The following is a 21,513-nucleotide window of genomic DNA, read 5'->3' as shown; positions in this document are numbered from 1 at the left end:
AGGGATGACAACAGTCTGGTAGACAGGAAGTTTGGTGAGGTTGGAAGTCACGATCAAAATATACTTTGTATGGTCAGGCAGAGTAGGGGGCATGGCATGGGCAGGGAGGGAGCAGGGACTCCCTTGGCATGCAATATGAAGTTAAAGAAAGGTCTTCAAATGTAAATAACCAGGCAGATTTTGTTTACTTGCAAGAGAAAACAGCAAAAAGCTAATCAGTCTGCAAACACACTGGATAGCAGAGTCAAACTGTGAGCAGCATGTCAACAGCTCACAGCTGAAGAAAAACATTTTGCAGATAAATGCTTTAGCCAAGTGTCTAATTCAAAATGACTGTTCCAAAGACCTTGTGTTTCTTAGTTTTATTAAGATTTACAATACAGCATTCTGAAGCAATGAATCATGTTAACACCAGCCCATCAGCAAACATGAAAGAGCTGCATACATCTGGCAGTGCATAAAGATCAGTTTGATTTTATATGCTAATGGTATCCATTAGTGGTAAAACAATTTATGCTGCTACTTCCTACATCTCAAAATCTCTGTACCACACAAAAAGGTCAATATATATGACTACTCTTCAACCTAGTTAAGAAGGCTGTACTATTGCTATGGCCATATTATTCTTCTCGGACACCAGGTGGCGCTGTTACACATAATCTTCCAAATCCTTTTTTTTTTTTGGCATATGAGAGGAGGTTTTGCTCCCAGGAAGACATGCAGGTCATGGTTAGTCTGGCATAATGCAAGGATCTACAGACAGGCAGTTTTGGGAAAGGAGGACTTGTGCAAGATGCAGCTGTTTGGTCTTCCCTTTAGCTTTTGATTCCTTAAGAAGACAGCTGTTCCCTAGGAAACAGGCACTGGTGTTGGACAGAGATTTGTGGCAGAAGAGCCTGGCTGCATGCTGTTGGCCACGCTTGTCCCAGGGCTGATGTATGTGTATAAATGAAACAAGTTACATACAGAATATACCCACATTGTGACATGGACTTCTTCACTGGGAGGCTAATGTGCAAAGCCTCGACACATGCTAACTCTCAGCAGAGGGTCAACAACGGCATCAAAAAAAGTCAACATGATGTTAGTTAAACTGTCTGTTAAATTCATTTTTCATGCTATAAAAATGCCATCGATAGGAAATAGCCCTATGCAATAGGATTACTGCAGTTTCTATGCCATTCCGAAGGGCCATACTGAAAGGGATCAAGGGGCTCTGATGACTCCATACCAGACCTGTCTGTCTCATCACAACCCTGCCTCAAGAGGTTTGCTCCATGTAAAAATTAGTGAGACTGCAATTAAGAGTACAGACCCAATTAAGATGAAGTGAGTGGCTGCTTATGAAAGCTTCTGCATCTCTGAATCAGTCTACAAGGTGCAACTGTATCCTACCATCTGGTTGATCTCTGGTAGGGAGGAGATAACCGAAACCAGAAAGTGACAGAAATATTAGACGTGATGAACACTGATCAAACTCGCATAACTGAAGCTGGCTCAATACTTCCAAAATATCTAGAAAGGAAATACCTTAAATTCAAGTAAAGAAGAAATCGTGTTTGTCTCCTGTTTGAATCTGATCATTCTCATCTGTGAACTAAATCAAGAGCTCTTCACAATAGAAAGACCTTGTTCTGGCACATAAAAAAACTTTAATTCACCAAGCTGCCATTCAAAAGGAAGAGGTCATTAGCTTGAACAGCAAAGAGGTTTGTGTTCTGCTGTTCTGTTATATGTAGCATGGTGTTGAACACCTTCCAATAGAGTATTAAGAGCTACGTCTAATGTCTGTCGCATCTTGTTGGTCTTCTTATCCTCCCAGAGGAAAAACAATGTTTAATGAACTGTCCTGTTTTGGTAGGTTTGGGTTTTTTTAAGTACACGTTGCTATCTATTATGGTAGGGTTTGAGAGGTCAAAAATGCACTACGGACTTGGGAGTAGAAGGTACAGATGTTTCTGGGGGTCCTCACCTCCTGATGGATTTATAACATAATCTCAGACCATTCTCCGAGAAGCTCCATCTCTTCCATAGAACAGGTTCAGGTTTAGTCTCCACACTACAGGGCTGCTGCCAAATATCTATTGCCGTGGCGTTGACACCTTGACAAACTCTAGTTACAACAGGGATAGTAACGTCCTTCTGTTGCAAGTGCACATCAGTGTGGCCTCCACTTCAGATAACAGGCTCCTATACCTGTCAATTCTCAGGACTGGGGGAATGAGGAGTATCAGCTGCACAAGTAAAAAAGAGACAGAAGTACAGCTCTCCTGAAGTTGGCATCAGACCCAGCAGCCATTTCAACAGCGTAACATTTATACAAATCAGTGGATTGCTCCACGCGGTTGTGTTACTGATCTGAAGCAGGCTGCCTGTGCCTTGGTGGAGTGGGACTTGACATTTGGAAGCAGAGGTTCATCATCCACTTGATAACAGACAGAGATATGCTGCATGATCCACTTAGAGACTCTCTATGACAAGATGGCTTGGGCCCTTCACTAAGATGATCCAGTAATGAAGTGGGGATTCAATCTGAAAAGTTTAATACTGGTGTGGAGAATAACTTAAAAAATTAGGTTAACTCATTGTTTTATGCAAATTTGCAAGCCTACCTTAAGGCGAGAGCTCAGAACTACAGTGCACTGCCCCATGAAAGGACGTATCTGACCATGAGGGCTTGAAGTGGAGTGACACACCGTGCTGAGGTGATAGTGCCCCAGCACCTCTGGACAGCCGAGAGAGATGTGGGGCCAGGAAGAAGAGAACAAGCCAGAAGCTGTATGGCTTAGGGAGGTGGATGCTGCTCTGGGAGAGAAAAAGCCTTTGGTTCTAGCCTAGGGCACTGGGTACAATGAAAGCAACGGTTAGGAAGAGTGATCATCCTCCAACTTCAAGAGGCCTGGGATGGTGGACCCAATAGGCCCATGGTATAATGCTATAGGGGTACGGTTGGCCAGTCCTGGTAAGAAAGGGTTTTCAGCACCAAGGGGAGAGGTGTTGCTCCAGAAGGCAGGAATGGATGTCCCAGGGTGCGAGAAGAGGAACTGACCTCTTTCAGGGGCAGCACTGGGCTCTTTACTGGTAACTGTCTTGATTCTTCCAGGGTCACATCTTCAGCTACAAACACTGACACGGCAGAGTGCTTCGCCAGACCTGGTCTGGTAGTGGAGGAGTCGCGCTCCCTGCTCTAGGCTGCTCCTTCTCAGCAGCTCAGCCCTGTGGTTTGTGGTTTTATCTTCAAAGGCCCAGTCTGCACCAGAAAGCTTTGTCAGAGCATGGCTGTGTGTAAACATCACACAACCCTGGGCTGGCCATACCTTTGCTCACAAAAGAGGGCTTTGCTACTGCTGTTCAGGGAGGTAATATAACTAGGCCAGCAGAAAACCCCTTTCAGCTGCCATATGCCGCATCTCCATTAGGGAGTTCTGCCAAAATAGCTATCCTGACATAGCTTGAGTACAGCTTAGGCCAGTGCTTCCCCCCATTTATGGCCCCATATCCTCAGCATGGCATCTCATTCCCAACCCACAGTCCCCCAACCCTGTGACCCCATCTGCTGATGTTGCAACCCCATTTGGGGTCACAACCCACAGTTTGGGAACCACTGGTAGGCTGTATCTGCTCCTTCCTCAGATATGAGAAATGGCACTTTGTCCCCAAAAGCTTGTCTAACAGCTCTCCTGACTCTACAGTTCATCCAGTAACAAATATTTCTCTCAAGTTTTGGTTGTCTTCAAATATAGGTTACAATTATTCCACGATCTCTCTTCTGGGTTCCAGTGAGGGTTAGGTATTGGAAAAAAAATCCCTACCCCTTACTCCTGGCTGTCAAACTATTTCCCAACCGTAGCCAACTCACCATCACAAAAGTAAACTTTCCACTGATCACCAAACACCAAGCAGAACAAGACCCTGCCTAAACAACTCGTGCAAAACACATCTCTCCATCACCACCACCACCACAATGAACACACTCTGCAATGAAACCACCAGAACCCATGGACCCTATATATGTCCATAACAGAAGGTCACATATTTCATCCTATGCACCAAATGCCCTTGTGGAAACTGAATAACCACTTTGAACTCCCACAGAAAAATGGGACAGGGCAGAAACACCTGGTCACCAGCAGTACTACTTTCACAGAATCACTGCTCTCTCTCTGACCCCCTAGTCCTTGTACTCTGGAACGTAACTTCAGAAGATGGGCTTGGGAACAAAAATGCATGATATTACTGGACACCAAGAACCATGGATACAAGCTACGGTTTGATGGGTCTATGAGAAGGCACATCTGATCTGATCAGATGGCACAGCATTGGATGAAGTAAGCCCAGTCCCTACACAAATATATGTTACACATTTCTAATTTAGTTAGTCTAGGAGGTGCATATCTACTCTGCCTGATTTCAGGCTAATGTGGGCTCTCTGTTTATGGCTTGTTACAATTTACCTGCTCCCACTGGTAACCCCTCTACACTCCACAGATAATAATGACTTTCTTCCCTTTTGAATAGTCTTATTCTTTTATGTAATTAGGCTTATCTATTTCACCTGCCTTTTGCTTAGTTTGTAGCTACCTCTGATAAACTTTTTTTCCCCACAGGTATACTCCCCTCTTCTCCTCCTTTAAGTGACTTGTTTTCATTTGCATAATGGAATTAAACAAAAGCCATTGCTTTACTTGCTATTTGGCTTTGGCAAGATCTGCTTCTTTCCCAGTTCTAAGGAAGGGCATGTCTTATCTGACACCTCTCCCAGCTCTACAGGTGGTCCAATAAAAGGTATTAACAAACCTTTCCTCTTGCATATTCCCCAGACCATCATAACAAATTGCAACTCTACTAAACTATAGAAGGCCGGGCAGAGATGCACCTTATAGACCAATTAAATCAGAGATGCATAAGCTTTTCATGAGTATACCAGCTCTTCACTAGTCTTCCTGTAATACCACAGACCTCCCTAAACACACATTGGTGATACCTGGCTTGAGAAATCTGCATAAATACATGCTGCCCCCGCTACTGCCAAGTGAAATAATTAGTGTCAAGTACTCGGCTTCTAGCCAGGCTCTTAATGATAAGGGGTTTAAGCCTCCAATGACCTGCCTAGGATGGGGCACAAAGGTCTTGGAGCTTACCGCTCTGGAAATCCTGTCTTACTGCATGCAGTCCAAAATGATGATCCATCTCTACCTTGCCCCTCTTCCTTTCATACACATTAGCAATTCTTGTATTTACTCTAGATATTAATTACAATTGGATGTGAAGCACTGATTTATAATGGTTTTGCAAAGCCTATATAACCTTTATTATGTTCCCAAGGAACTAATGATCTTTCTATGTATTTACAGACATTTTTATAGAGACATTTTCCCTGCATTTCACATTTATTTTTTCAAACTATGACTGTCTGCATATTGCTCTGTAAAAAATGTGTCTCAAGGTTTCTGGTATAACTGATTGGACTGTGACTAATTAAATTGTCACCTCTGACAACTCTTAAGATGGTCTTCTTCACAACAGCCACATGAGAAAGGCTGGAAAACTTCTGATGCTGATCATACACATACCGAATCCAGGAAACATAGGAGCAGCAGATGTACTACCCTTAGTGAAAGGGTGTTAAAACCCCTCTACCTGCAGCTCCCCCCCCCATTCTTCTGTTGCTGCTGCCACTGGGGAGACAATGGGCAAGTGTTACAGTTAAAAGTCTCAAACCCCTTTGCTGAAATCCTTACTCTCACTCTAACCTTCAGATCTTGAAAACAGTTGTTCCTTTGTTACTATAGGTCCCTTTTTAAAGTGACATGTCTCTGCGTAGAGTTGAACAGCATTAAGGTAATTGAAAATGTCTCCCCAACACCCACCGTATTAAGGTTCCAAGTCAGTAAAGCACTTAAGTACATGCTTAATTTTAACCTCTTAGCAAAGCAGTTAAACATCACACTTAGTCCAATGAGATTTAGGCACATAATTAAAGTTAAGCATATATTTAAGTTCTTTGTGTACCGGCACATTCAAGCAGAGCTCCTCGAAGGGGTAGAATGATACAATAACACAGATAATCCTTTTTCTCTTTTTTAAAGGGAGACTGACAGCTTTAAATGTACTCAACTGAAAAATTTAAAAATGTAAAAAATCATTTTTAGGTCTCATGTTTTTCAGGAAGCCTCCTGCCAATTTCTGTGCTTTTATAAATCTTAGTTCTCAATGGTTAAAATGTTTTTCACTCCTCTGCTGCTGGATGAAAGACTCAGACAAACACAGGGGGACTCTAACTGACCACACAGAAAGAAAAGGGAAACCTGAAAAACAAACAACTCAAATGCAGAAAATGTTTTCTTCTTAATCTCGTTTGGCTACAGTAACGCCAGCTGCCACTTGGACCATTACTGGAAATATACTGTCCAGTCACAAGTGAGATTTTTAAGTTAATGTTGTATCCCTTTATATATAATTACCTTTTCGGCAAATGGATCTTGTAATTTAACCCCTTAAAAGTCAAGAGCTAATCATGCTACAAATCCTGGAAAGAAAAAAAAAGGAGCACCAAAATTTTCCCTACACAAGTTTATAGTGCTTTTGTGGTATTTCCACTCACGTCAGTCAAAAAGTCAATGTAGTTGTCTCTGGATGAACTGCAGATGCACTGGACCGATAAGATAAATAATCAGGTTTGCTGATTAGGCAGGCTAACTGCATGCGTTCAGGAGAAGCATCAGAAACAATTTTGGCTGCTTTCTCCAGCCTGTGCGAGGCAGAGATGGGAGATTTGTCCCAAGCGATATCAGATGGGGGTAGGAGGCTACTGCTGGCCTTCTCCATTCTCACCTGAACAACATCCTGTTTGGGGGAGAGTGTGTAGCCAATGAACCAAGCAAAGTTGACCTAACTATCCTAACTTAAACATTAATTCATGGGAAATTCCTCCAATCACTAGTTCTACACCCATTTCCCCATAACTGAGGCTGGTTGACTGCCCATCATTTTCTTAAAGGACCTTTGCCAAGCTGAAGCTGTTTTTTGCAAGTGCTTGTTATAATATTCTATGTTATCTGTATGGCAGTGGTCTAGTTCTTCTGTCCCCTACAGCCAAGAGCAGGACTTCATTGTAGTAGAAAATACAGAAAGATGTATTAAAAAGGCCTGCAACAGATACACACCAGATCTCAGTATTTTTTTTGAATAAGACATACTTTTAAAAACCAAATATTTTGTCTAAAAATGGCCTGGATATTAAACTTGAGTTGAGGCGGGGGGGGAGGGGGGGCAGGGGAAGGCCCATTTATGCACCGCAGAGGTTATAACCTGGTAATGGTGTCATTATTTTATGTTTTATATTTTACTTAAAATTGAGGGTCTGAAAATTTTGGGACATTTACAATTAAAAGGAATGTAGCAGTGTACAGTGTTCAAGGCCGTGGCACTTCAGTGCGCAGGGCTCTGTAGGGAGCGCACTGCCTAACCATAGTCAGACCTAAAACTAGGTTCAAGAGGTGAATGAAGCTGAGAGATGGTTGTGGGGTGGGGCAGGAGGAGTCCAAAGTAAAACAGATTTACATAAGCAAAGATTTCCTGTGCTCAGGATGGAGGGGTTTCTTTATTTCTATTGTCTATAGTACTTGCATCAGGTGAAGAATTTACTGGAGCAACGAGGGAAAAGGGGATAGTATCTGAGTTTGGGAAACACAACTGGGCGATGGGAACCTGGAAAATGGGTAAGAGGTTCCTGGCAGACTTTCAAGCAATGGTACAATTGGGATCAGAGGAATTTTGTCATACCCTGAACAGCGTGCCTTTGCCCATGCCAGATGTGCATGGCAGGAGACATGATGTTTGGAAATAGAGAATGAAACTCCTTCCAATCCTGCCACTGCTGAGCTGCGCCAAGTCCAATCCTGAAGACCAGGTGATGGGTGGCTCTATCCCATCCCAGCCCCCTCCCAATGTTCCAGATCTGGGACTGTTGAGCCAGGTCCTACCAGCTGATGGTTGGCCCAGACCCGAGACAGCTCAACTGCATGTGTGGCTTTCGGAATCTCCAGGGCACTGGGGCTGGGACTGGGGCAAAGCATCCATGCCAGAAGATAGGCGGGTGATCCAGGCTGACCTGGACAAGCTCAGCAAATGGGCGGACGAGAACCTGATCGTGTTTAACACCGAAAAATGCAAGGTTCTCCACCTTGGGAGGAAAAACCTGCAGCATCCTTATAGGCTCGGCAGTGCTACGTTGGTTAGCACTACAGAAGAAAGAGACCTGGGGGTCATCACTGACCACAAGATGAACATGAGCCTGCAATGCGATGCTGCGGCTAGTAAAGCGACCAAAACGCTGGCTTGCATCCATAGATGCTTCTCGAGCAAATCCTGGGACGTCATTCTCCCCTTCTCCTCGGCCTTGGTGAGGCCGCAGCTGGAGTACTGCGTCCGGTTTTGGGCTCCGCAATTCAAAAAGGATGTGGAGAAGCTTGAGAGAGTCCAGAGGAGAGCCACGCGCATGATCAGAGGTCAGGAAAACAGATCTTACGATGATAGGCTGAGAGACATGGGCCTCTTTAGCCTGGAAAAGCGCAGGCTCAGGGGTGATCTGATGGCCACCTATAAGTTTATCAGGGGTGACCACCAGGATCTGGGGGAATGTCTGTTCACCAGAGCGCCCCAAGGGATGACTAGGTCGAATGGTCACAAACTCCTGCAAGACCGTTTCAGGCTGGACATAAGGAAGAATTTCTTTCCTGTCCGAGCCCCCAAGGTCTGGAACAGTCTGCCATCGGAGGTGGTTCAAGCACCTACATTGAACACCTTCAAGAGTAAATTGGATGCTTATCTTGCTGGGATCCTATGACCCCAACTGACTTCCTGCCCTTTGGGCGGGGGGCTGGACTCGATGATCTCCCGAGGTCCCTTCCAGCCCTGATGTCTACGAAATCTATGAAACCCCTGGACTGAGGAGCATCTCTCATAGCCTGGGCATCCCCTGCCCCAGGATGTCTGAAAAGCACAAATTCAGTGCAGCTCCCTGCAACCTGGCATTTTTAAATGCCTTGCCCTGCAGCCCTCATTTTTTGTGGAATGACTTTGTGTCTGGTTTGCCACTGTAGTAACCTAAAATGGCTGAACATGTAGTACTGTTATTATGTATGATGTGATGAACACATGAATTGTGCCATAACTGTAACGTGCCAGAAGCCATACTCTCTGTTCCTCTAGGCTATGAATTCAAACCTGAAGCTGTCTGTGATCCTTTCTGGATCAAACTAACCATCACTTACTTCATACCTGCAGGTTTGACCCAGCTATTGACAATGTATGGGAGGATTTATGCCTGTGTGAAGCATAAATTACGTTCTGCATGAGTTACCTACTGTAGGACAAAGGGCATGATCGATGATACTTAAAGCATTCATGGTATCTGGCAGTGGAGCAGGCCAGCTTAATCGCTGCCCCCGTTCCTTTTTGACATTACTAGGGCTCAGTTGCCCCTGGTTGATCCTTAATCCTGCAGCTGTCTGTGTGCAGAACCTGTGCAGGTCACAGTCGGTCATTCTGACTTACATCCTATGGATTCCCACTGGAAAATATGGCTTTTCCTTTAATCCCACCTTTCCTTTAATGCACACTTTTCTTGGCTGGCCATAGTACTGGGAGTTTTTAGTAGGGCAGTGCAAAGCTTCAGTAGCTGATTTGATTTGGAGGAGATTTGACCTGAGACAGTGACCAAAATTCTGAATCTAAATCGAATCGGGAGACCAATTAAAAGCTCTGAATCAAATTGGAAGCCTCCAAATAGATTCAGAAAAGAACTGGCCAATCTGGCCATAGACTAAACAGGCAGCAGTCCTCACCACACTGGACACAGCTGCCTCCAGGTGGTAAGTCTGTTGTAGTGGGCAGATGGGGAAGGGAAAGGGCATGGGGGAAGGAGGGATTGGGGCTGGGGCAAGCTGCCCAGCTGGGGCAGGGGGTGCAAGACTTGGGGAGGGGGGCGGGGGAGTGCAGGATGCAGGAGCAGCAGCGCTCGGAGCGGGGTCTCTATCTTGCTGCTGCTTGCCCAGCTGGGGTGTGTGGGGAAAACGTGGCTCGCTCTGGGAGAAAGGGGGCAAGTGGCAGCAGGGCATAGCCCCAGCTCTCAGTGCTGCCGCACCTCCATCCTGTGCCCCCCTGCGCCGGCTGGGCAAGCAGCAGCAGTGCCTGCCCCTCCGCACTGCTTGGGCAAGCAGGGGCAGTGCCGCCCTCCACCCCCCGGCTGGGAGCAGGGGCTCTGCCCTGCTGCTGCTTGCCCAGCCAGGGCTGGCGGGGCGGGCTGGGGTGGGATGTGGGCATGGCAGCACTAGGAGTCAGGGCTATTCCCTGCTGCCGCTTGCCCCCTTCTGCCTGGAGCGAGCTGTCCTGTCCCCATCCCTGGCCCTGGCTGGGCAAGCAGCAGCAGGGCATAGCCCCTGCTCCAAGCACTGCTGTGCCCACATCCCCCACCTCCCTTCCCGAGTCACCCTGGCTGGGCAGCCTGTCCTAGCCCCAGCCCCAATCCCTCCTTCCCCACTCCCCTTCCCTCCCCCTTCCACCCACTACAACAGATTTACCAGCTGGAGGCAGCTGTGTCCAGCATTGAGGACTGCTGCCTGTTTAGTCTATAGCTGAATCTCTGAAGTGGTGCCGAATCTTCAGATCTGATTCATCGGATTGAATCGGGACAGTGATTCGAATCTCCAAATCAAATCACTGTCCCTCCGAATTGGCTGACTCTGAAGTGAATGCTAGCCACTTTGCACAGGCCTAGTGTTTAGGTGAAAGCAGCCCAAGGGTGGGTATCCAGAGATTAGGCACAGGACAGCACGCCCATCAGGGTGCTTCTGAAGATGCACCAAAGAGCTGTGTTTTCTGGCCTTGTACTCCCAGCTGCTCTCCTTCTGTTTCGAACAGATAAGGAGAACTCTGAAAGACCTATTTGTTTTCCAGAGTCAAGTGTCCATCTCCCCTTGGTTTTGGACTGCAACAGCAGTCTTCTCCCACCCCCTCTCCCATCTTTCTCTCCTTCCACCCATTTCGTCTTTGTTAGAAGAAGAGTGAATAAGGCTGGAAGAATGGTTCCTTCATTGTCTCTACTGTTCTCCCTTCCCCATAAGTCCAAAACGGCTATTACTTCATTACTGTGACCCACTCAGCAAAGGCAAAAAACGGATTTTCACTCTCCTAGAACTGAAATTTTTAAATATCTGCAATAGTACACATACACACATGCATGCATGCACGTATGCAGTTAAGTGACAGAATCCCAAGTTTCTTCCTCTTTTGAGCACAGCCAGTGCAAAAATATTTGTACATTACTCAGAAGTTTACTGTTAGATCTACAAATGACAGTAGAGAAATCATTTATCTGTTTAACCATTAATATCTGTAACTGTCACATGAGAGTAGAATCTGGCAGTGAGATGTCAGCAGCTGTAGCTTTGGCTTTTAACTAACAGCAGCGAATGGTAAATGGTTTGACGCCTATATAAATACTTTTTCCTGAGGGATACTTGCATTTTTCCAATCTGTCAAAGCTGCTGCACATCTGTTATTCAAAAGTTTACAAAGTTTTGTATCAAAGCACAGCCTAGTTTCATGGGTGAACAAAATGTTTCTTTTATACGGGTACAGCAGATCTCTATAGGGGACATGAAAAAGTGAAGCTTGTTTCTCAGTAGACCTGTGGGAACATTTTTTAAATGACATGTTCTGGTTTCCATCAGAATGATAAAACAAAAAAAGCTTTCATTAATGAAAAAAAAAAAAGACTGATATGAAAAACCTGTGGTCAGAAAGCAGAAACAGAATCATTATTCGCAGTAAGAGATCAGGTAGAAATGACTAGCCAGGGGGAGAAAAAGAATCTTTCAAACCTGTGGGCTCTGACAATATTTTACAAACATTACTCTGTTGCCACAGAGCAGGTGTGCGACTACAGGGATCATAATCATGCTAAGGTACAACAAAAACAGCTCCATCACTGAGGAGTGCAGACTCTTGGACCATTATTAATTTCTGCTTTTTGGAATCACTGGAAGAAGACAGGAGACAGTGGAGAGACGGCTCTGAATTTTCTGCAGCTCAGGGTGTTCATCTGGAATTCTGCTTAAGGTAAAAGGATCCCTGCTTCAGCTCCACAAGTTAAAATGTATTAGCAACTTGGAGTAAACATTAAGATTCATTGCAATTATGGTCATTATTTCAAGAGAAAGTTGAGTGCATGCTTGGGAAAAAATATACATTCAAGGCGTATGAATATCTCAACTCAAAATTGGGTCACCAGTGTTCTGATGATGGATACAACCAAGACCTGTCTCTATATTTTCCATCTCTCATTTATCAACTATAAAGAGTTAAAAATCTATATACAGTTAATGATATTACCACATGGAAAGCCGTACCAATTAAACTTTACGCTACATTTGTAGCTAGTCATTACATTTTCTGCTTTAAAACAATCATTTGGCCACCCAATTTGCAATGCTGAAGAAAGGACTATGCTATTGTGTTTGATTACTTAATTTGGCTTTTTAAATGCAGAGACAATTTTTAATATAAGAAACCCTATGGAAAGCTTTCATAGTACTTCCTGATGGATTGTATTCTTGGGCCAAATTATCAACAGTGATTTCATCATAGCTACTCGCACTATTGATGCAACTTAACCCACCACAGTTTTCTGTATGTGCAAATCCTCAGAGCTGTATAAGAAATCTGCATTTGTATGTAAATTGGGTAGAACTGTAACTACTTAGCTGGTTTGCAAATGTAGTTTGCATGCCTAATACTGAATCTACAGGCATGAATGGCTGTGTGTACATAAAAGGCCTACAACTTGAGATGCTGCTTTCTGAAAATCTGGTCATTTCTGTTTTCTGGGCCTGGACATGGGACACATCCAGTGCTTCCTGTAAGGTACTAGATGCCTGCAATTCTTCTTCATCAGCTCAAGTCCAAGCAAAAGCAATAATGAGGTGTGTGTTCTTTGGTTCAATCTGTATTTATAATGTTGACACACAATTATTGCTAATGCTTGAATTAGAAAGGCTGAACCAACTAAAAATGCACATACAAATTAAGCGTGATGGAGCAATCCATGCTAACAAGAAGAAGGAACATTTCAACACCGTGCAGAACTAATAAAAGCAATCATCAGACCAAGACAGACTGGTGGAAAGAGTGGCAATCAAACATTCACAACAACTGCTTTTAAACACAAGTCTACTACATGAAGACACCGGGGCAAATTTTAAAAAGCAGGTTTTGGTATTGAGTTGTGTGGTGTCTCGCAGCCCCACTCTTCTCCAGGTATAAGCTTTAATATAGACAGAAATGGTTATAGTTTTAGAGGCAGAATCAGAACACCTTTGAATATTTAACCCAAAGAGCCCCTTGCATAGAAGTCTATTAAAAACAATGCTGTTTGTATTGATTTAAAAGAAACAAGCAACAACAAGTAAGGGGGGAAGAAGCTATTTGGACAGAACTAAATCATACCGAGTTCCCCCGCTGCTTTGATGTCGATGTTGTCATAGCCACTGCCTATTCGAACAATGACTCTAAGAGCCTTGAACTTTTCTAGATCTTCCCGCGTCAGCGTGATGGTGTGGTACATCATTGCCCCAACCGCTTCATTTAATACCTGGAACAGAACAGAAGGATGAAAGAAAATCCTGGTCATGGGAGAGTGGCGAGACCGGGAACAGGGATGCACTGATGGAACAAATGGGCCTAACCTGGCATGGATGGGGCTGAGCATTCTCAGTGCGGTACCCGAGTCGTCTTCGTACCTACTGAAGTCGAGAGGAATTGAGGGTGCTCAGCACATTTCATACCACCGTTCAATTTGTAAGATGCTCCCCTAGACCTTGGTATTTTCAGATTAGTGATCCCCTGACCTCGCCTATTGGAATCAGACTAAAAACCGCCCACTTATAAAATAGGAAAGAATGTAGCACGCTTCCCTTGGCACAAGTATTAACTTGATGGGCACCCATCACAGCTCCTGCAGACATAGATAGCATTCTGCAGATAACAGGAGTTCCTAGCACTCTTCCTTTTCCTCCCATGAGCACCGTCTCTTCTTCCTCAAGTTTAGGGACTCCCTGCATGCTCATCATGCCGTGGTCTCCATGTCCTTTTTCTGCTCTGTGCTCCTACACCCCCCATATTACTGTCTCACATTCTCCAGCATATACCAGAGACTGTGTGCATCCTCTTTCCCCCTGAAGCTCTATAACCAACTTACACCCCTGTTCCCCATGCAGCGTGTCTCACTTCCCTCATGCCAGGGGCTTTGCACGTGTCTTGCCATTATATTTCTTTCTGCCTGGGAAAGCAGTCAGCTGGGGTGCCAACATTTCAACCTGCTGTAAGGATGGGCAGAACTGAATGGTATTATGCAGGAAGGTGTCTGTGATTGCTATCAATTCATCCTTCAATTTAGGGACAGTAAGTAGGCAATGGGAATGGCAGCTGGCTCCCCACTCACCCCTTTGGCTTCTCAGTTTTCATCAAGATCACCCTGGTTCAGTTCACTGACAACGAGAACATTCCCTGAAATCCTAGAACTGGCTGGACACGGCATTCAAAGTTATTACGTTACATCCAAACAGAGAGACAAAGGAGTGCTACTGAGCTTAAGTGAAAGGCTGCACTGTGCTCAACCAGTTACATTCATTCTTCTCCTTTCATCAGTCATTCTTCTTTTAAAAAGCAATCGGGTTTTTTTAGTGACATTTTTTCTTGACAAACACGTGCTGTTTGCTACTCCTAGTTCTTTTGCCTTATTTTGTATGTTGGAAGTATAATATCAATCAGAATGTTTGCATTAACCTTCTCCTCTGCTACTACATACTTTAAAGCCCGTTTAACAAGCTCTGTTATGAGTGAACTTGAGAGGCTGTACTCCTCTTAAGTGAAAACTATCAAACCCTAACCAGCTCTCACCACAAAGAGCTATCTGAGTGCTTGGGAAATCCAAACCTCTCCTCTCTGCATTGTTGGTACATCCATTAATGAGTCTCCTATAACAACCTTTGCCCTTCTTCACTCATGCTTAAGATTGGAAGGGTCTCAGAGTTCACTTCCATCAAGCCTATCTTCAGTTTTTCTCTCAGGTCTCTGAAATGACCCCCAATCATTTCAAACCTTCTTCTGCAAACGGAGGATGGAAACATAATTCTAGCACAGGTATTTAAGATTACTGGGATCAACCACCCTCTGTAGGTACACTGGACTGCAAATGCCTTGTTAGAGAAGGCGTGTATCTTTTTTCAGGTTTTCAGTATTAGGGGTAATGCGGAGAGGAACTGGCTGTTTTAACTGATTAGACACCTCAACTACAGTTCATTATTTAAACTCTGCAACTGACAGCAGCTTACAAAGCAACACTGACAGCAATGTAATGCTGACAATGCAGTAGTTCCCTGTGTGTTGCTATGAAAAAATTTCAAATGAGAAACGTTGATATATTTGGTAGAAATTTTTGATTCAAAAGATTAAATGAAATTTTCATGAAACATATATCCGGGTTTTCAAATCATTTTATTGCTTACCTATCACTTGTTTATCAAATTAAAGAGCAACATCACCAGCATTTTCCCAACAGGGAAAATAAATATGACGTTGAAATGGGGATTTTTCCCCCTTCTAAAATAATCTAAAAAAAAAGACCGAAATTTAAATTTACCTTCTCATGAATCTCCTGAGTTGATTGTGCGTCACAGAATGCAACAGTCGCCAAGTCCTTCAGAATTGGCATCTCTACTGTACAGTCCCTTCCATCTAACAAAGCCACCAAGGGACGAGGGTGCATAGGGCCATTCATTATTTGTGGACGAATACCTGCAATCAAAAGTAACAGAGCTGTCAGATGAGCAAACTTAAGACATCTCTGTGTCTTAACTTATTCCTATTTGGATATTATTTGTTTCTAGTTCTAGTTTCTATGTCGAGTGGCATGCAAAGGCACAACATACAAATTCTCTCTCTCTTATACTTTCAGAAGAAATGTTCATGAAAGATCAGGCTTTGGTGGTTTCAGTACATTGATGGATTAATAACTATGCTGCAACCTCTATTAGGGAAATATGTCTGTGCCTGGACCATAGCGCAGACTCGATGATCAGTCATGAGATTTTCAAATTGTGACTTCTCTGGTTACACTGGACCTGATTCTGGTCTCTCACTAAGTTTGGGCTGGTCCAGCTCCAATGTATCTCCTCACATGTGAATATCTGTAGGGATAGCACGGATGAATCTGGCTCTAAAATTAAGTTTTATTGCTGGCTTTACATTTCAGGCCCTACATAACTCACCAAAAGGATAAACGTACATTTTGTTTTCCTGAATATTTTTTTGTTATTATTTTGAGGTCCGGGGGGGGGGACCCCAGCTCCACTGAAATTAATTATAGGTTTTTTCCTCCCCGTCTTCAATTATTTCATCTTATATATTTTTCTACATTCTTAAAAGCTGCATTTATAAAGGGATAACTCTCACTCTGACATCCTCAAAAATGAACTTCCAATAGAAATCTTACTTGAAAAGGAAAGGCAAGGCAAGATCCAAAAAGAGAAACATAACAACTGAAACAGAACAGAAATACCTTTTGTATATCGTTAGCTTTTGCATGTGGGACGTGCTACAGGCCCAGTTTCTGTCACGTAATCAGTAGGAGTATTACAGATCAGAGGAACTGCTGCTCTTCTACCACCGCACTACACCCTGTGGTTTGGTGGCTGAAACAGTTGTGAGGAAGCTGTCCCGCAGGAGGACAACATATACACAACAGGAGAAGCAGAAGCAGAGGCCTCTTCAAACACCTGCCTGAGCTTGTGTGCAGCCAGAATTGGGAGTTACTGAACAGGCCAATGCAGCTCCAAGGGTTTTAGTTTTTTCTTTTTCTTTATCACTGCATGTTTCATTTCTGAGTAGAACATGTAAACCTTACTGTGCCTTGTTTGCCAATAGGTAAAACTGTTATAGTTGGAGCTGGCGAAAATGATTGTTTATTTTTTCTCTGCACAATACATCGCAAACATATTTTCATAATGAAATTTTAGGCAATTTCACATTTCAGTAAGTCCTCAGTCCCGTAATTTGTTATGCATGGGAATAGTACCATTATACAAGCGTTTATATTCTCTTACTTTTGTGCGTCACCTACGCAGTGACAGTTTCATGTGCTGAGGCCAAAAAAACAAATGACTTGAATGAAATTTCAAAAACTGAGGATTTTGCTTAGAAACTATGATTCTTATTAGAAACAATCACTCGGAAGTGGACTGATCCTCAAGTCCAACGGAAGGGAACGCCAAGTCCTCAAATAATGAGGGGATTTGTTTCAAAAGTCACCGTGAGTATTTCATGGAAAACTATCTGTCTCTCTCATAAGTGTGAAGTCTAACCTGTAAGGTGCCCGGAAATTGCTGGAGAAAATAACATTATCTGCATTCTTCGTATATGGAACAGTTCTCGGGGAGCATAGTGATTTGCATCCTTCATCCGGGGGGGCTAAATGATCTGAACTCAGATTTTCAGAGGAGGTGTGTCTTTTGCGTGTCTCACTAGGGCTGAGGTTTAGAGTTACTTAGCTTCTACCGCTTAATGGAAAATTTTGGATCAATATAGTCTAATTAGGGCGCTCAAAAATTCAGAAGGCAGTTAGGCAATTTTGATACAAACTGGCCTGAAAGATCCCTACCTGAGAGACGAATAAGGCAAAATCTTTTTTGATTTCAAGTCTAGGTTGAGAAGGCATCTCTCCTGTCTACACAGTTGGTCCAATAAAAGACATCACCTTAAGAAATCCTTGCCCCTCTTCTGTCTCATTACTCTGCAACATTTTTTAGGTAGTGATGGAAGTGATGAACAACTTCAGTAGAGGCAACAGTCATAATAAATCCCAAATATCACAATTTACCAGTTACTACAGTACTTATTTATGATGATTATATGGACAAGTAGAGGGTTATTCTATTGAGGAGAATTCAGTGAAGTTATTTTAACGCAGAAAATCAAAGTATAGTAGTAATTTGTAAACTGGACATCTGAGACTGGTTAGGAAGTTCATGGGGTGAAATCAAATGTCTAACAAAGAGCACCGCAGAATGAATGCTACTGTCTGTGACTATGGCTATTCAAAAATCAGATAATTAAAAAGAGCGATTGTTTACTGAATCAAACTAAGATGTCATGCTTACAGCGTTGTGCTAGCATTCCAGCTCCCTGGATAATGGTCAACATTGCAATATCCTGCTGAGGGAAAGGCCAAACATGGTGTTAACGTAACCAGATGCCAGGAAAATTATGATGAAAAAAATAAATTAATGAGCAGAGCAACGCAATGATAAAAAATGGGAAAATTCAATCCACACTGTTATTCAGATTGCTGTTAGAGATAAAGTACTGGCAAGATCAACATGAACTGATATGTGAAAGACAAGCCTAAGACAGACACAATGGGCCAAAAATATGCCTCACAGAAATGCACTAAGTACAGAGCATTACTCCACGGTAATATTGAAAAAAAAAGTTGTTATATTCACTTTAAAAGGGAAAAAAAAAATCTATCGATACAAGCAGATGTAGAAGCAGCATGTTTAATGGTTCTCAGACTCTGTATCACTGACTGGGCTTTAAAACTATAAAATCAAAAACAAACAGAAGGCCTGATGAAATATTTTCAAAATTAGACACAAACATTTTTCTAAATACGATGTCTTTTTTTCTATTGAGATTTCCATTAGCACTTACTGGAAGTAATACATCATGCTCGCAGTATTTCATCCAGATGGAAGTGCAACTGTGTCAGTATGCATAGTGTAATGCTGAGATGATTTGGGCAAGTGAAAGGAGCTCACTATAAGCAGATAAACAAGAATAAACACATGTAGAAATCTCAAATGCTAACAATCCATACATGAAGCATTATTCTTCAGCGGGATTAATCACTTTTCCTATTTAATAAGCAACACAACTGTAACAGCCACTAAAAGGTTACTTACGTGTACAGTCTCCAAGACTTGGAGCATCACATAATGACAGCCTCACATTGTTATCGTCAAAGAAGTAATATGATACACAGGCAAATGGCATAGTGAATGTATTTATATCACCACCAAGACAAGGGCCTTACATAGTCAAAGGGATTTTTACTGTGCATTGGGTCTATGTATTTCTCAGTGAAACATAATCAGAGCTTGATGCCCATACAGGACAAGAACTATGTACAAAGTGAGGCAGGCAACACAAGGTTGGCAATTGTTTTCTGAAATAATGAAACATGTAAAACAAAACCGGTGGTTATCTGAAACCACACCAATTGCACTGAACAACCAAATAACGGTTTTATTATCCACCTGTCACATGAATGACTTTATAAAGTCAAAAGAAATCTTGTCTTTTTTGAAACATGACATCTCTGTCTTTGCCTACAAGTATGGATGTAATTATGCACGAAAACACAGGCTTCCCAGCCATGTCCAGTCAGTCTACGCACCAAAATGCATTCGCCAAGGATGAACATTACCTGCAAGTTGTAGTAAACATTTAGAAGAATGTCTCACATTTTCTCTTACTTCAGTAGGGTAATTTACTTCAAGTCGACAGGGTAAGAAAATTTTGCAGGAGATCAATAGGATGAAGTGCATAACACACTAATTACATTTTAATAAAAACTACTGACAGGTTTGCAACCTAAATCATCCAGTGTAATATATTTTCCTGATCTAGTTACATCCAATTCTCTATCCAGTTGTAACTTTATCACTCTGAATATTATACCTGCTTTATAGATCTACTCTGCACGTACTATACATGCAGGCTCAAACTAAAGCACTGGAAATGGGAAAATCAAGTATATTATTTTAAAGTTAGTAAGATTTTCTCCTTCCAACGTATGCAGCTTATTGTGTGTGTGACCGCTTCATTAAAAATGTGGCATGCCAAAGATCAGAAACTAAAAATATCCACCCCCCCAAATTCCAATTAAAATTACAGTTTTAACCCTTTAAATTCTGCATTATTTTTAGTTCTTAGGTAGGAGCTGGGAGCAGAAGCAAGGGAACTGCTGTATAATATAAAGCAGAGGCCTGAGTTAGTCACTAAGAGTTATGAACTACAAAAAAAACAAGGCAAATAAGGCATCACAAGGAATATAAAAAAAATCATAGTTCATCGGCATATAGCTGTGAAGAAAGAAGGGGGTGCGGAGTGGGGAGGAAATGGCATGTCTCTTTTTCTGGGGAGATTAGCGCTCTTTATCAGCACGGAAATATACAACTAATTTAAAAATTAATCAGCTTTCCAGCCATTTGAAGCTTTCTGAGTTAGAGATAAACAACCACTGAGCCTGAAAAAGTAACACAACTATTGTTCAATAGATATTTTGGGGCATTTTCAGCTAAGAGCTTTTTGCCGGGGGGGGGGGGGAGTGCTTTCCCCGTAACGCTGAGATTTCAAACTCCACCCTGATTCACAAGCAGCCCAGCTTGTTGCACCCAGCGCAGGGTATAAAGTGCTTTTGTTTCATTTTTAATACACAAAGCCTGCTTGTCCTCTTTGGCGGCTCCTCCCCTGTGCCACCCACTTGTATCCGATTCCAATGGCACCCCTGCCAAGAGAATTAGGGAGTGCTCCCTGCTAAATGGCAGCCTTTGTGTGACCGCAAGACGGCTGGTACTATCTCATAGACACAAAAGCAGAAGCCATTTGCCTAATTCTTATTAATCTCAGTTGCCTACGACACACAGCTCTTTTTTTTTTTTTAAGGCTTTAAATATGTTCACTTGCAGTATATAAAAGTGCATCGAGAAGCACGCCCGACAATCTATTGAATTACTCATTCACAACAAAGTAGCTACAGTTTTACAGTCAACTACACACTTTATTAAACAAACAGAAAAGAAACAGGAAATTTCCCCTTGCCTGGAAAATGTTGCCTCCACATTCTTCTTCTTATTAAAAACCACACATGGTAGCGGAAGAGGGAGGGAGGAGAAGAGGGAAAAACCCACACAGGATAAAATACTACCACTTTTCAGTGCGCTGACTCTCCTCTCGTCTATGAGGGGGTATCTTCAAACAAGCAATCCCACGGCCCACAGCTGCAACATCTCAAGACAAATGTCTCTTTGAACACGGAGGCAAAGAAAAGGCTTTTGTCCTGAGCTAGAGAAGAATAGTCTGAAATTGCTAGAGGAGTTACAGTCACCTCTGTGCAGCTCCAAACTCTTCAGAGCACTCCCCTCCAGACTTTGCTGAAGCTTTTAACTAATCATAGTTCTTTCCCAGCCCTTGAATAAAATCATGCGAGTGCCAGCCAAAAAATCTTATGCTATGCACACTGAAGGGTTTGTATATGTCACAGTCCCCCACCCACCCCCAGCCCAATGACTCGCACATACATCTCTTTTCCGAGTTGTCTCAAATGGATTTAATCTGTGCCGTGCTGTGGGGTTTTTTTATGACTTAAAAGTCAAACACGCCTCTATATAC

The 21,513-nt window shown here is 42.9% G+C and overlaps 1 protein-coding gene across 6 annotated transcripts in view; it reads right to left on the bottom strand.

Annotated features, from left to right (window-relative positions):
• CTBP2 (C-terminal binding protein 2) overlaps positions 1–21,513 on the bottom strand; it is a 260,667-nt gene that overhangs the window by 22,387 nt on the left and 216,767 nt on the right. For 4 of the 6 annotated variants that reach the window (XM_090057531.1, XM_090057530.1, XM_090057532.1 and 1 more), the window contains 2 exons: positions 15,704–15,858; positions 13,510–13,654 (listed from right to left, as the gene is read on the bottom strand). In XM_090057531.1, coding sequence (XP_089913657.1) covers positions 13,510–13,654; positions 15,704–15,858 — 300 coding nt within the window. Of the gene's footprint in view, positions 1–13,509; positions 13,655–15,703; positions 15,859–18,771; positions 18,878–20,943; positions 21,251–21,513 lie in introns of those variants that run through there. The other 2 variants (XM_090057534.1, XM_090057533.1) reach the window with 2 other exon arrangements.

This window comes from Crocodylus siamensis, chromosome 7, assembly GCF_052110815.1.
Source record: "Crocodylus siamensis isolate JL-2025a chromosome 7, ASM5211081v1, whole genome shotgun sequence".
Classification (NCBI taxonomy): domain Eukaryota; kingdom Metazoa; phylum Chordata; order Crocodylia; family Crocodylidae; genus Crocodylus; species Crocodylus siamensis.
This window is presented reverse-complemented; position numbering and strand designations above follow the sequence as displayed.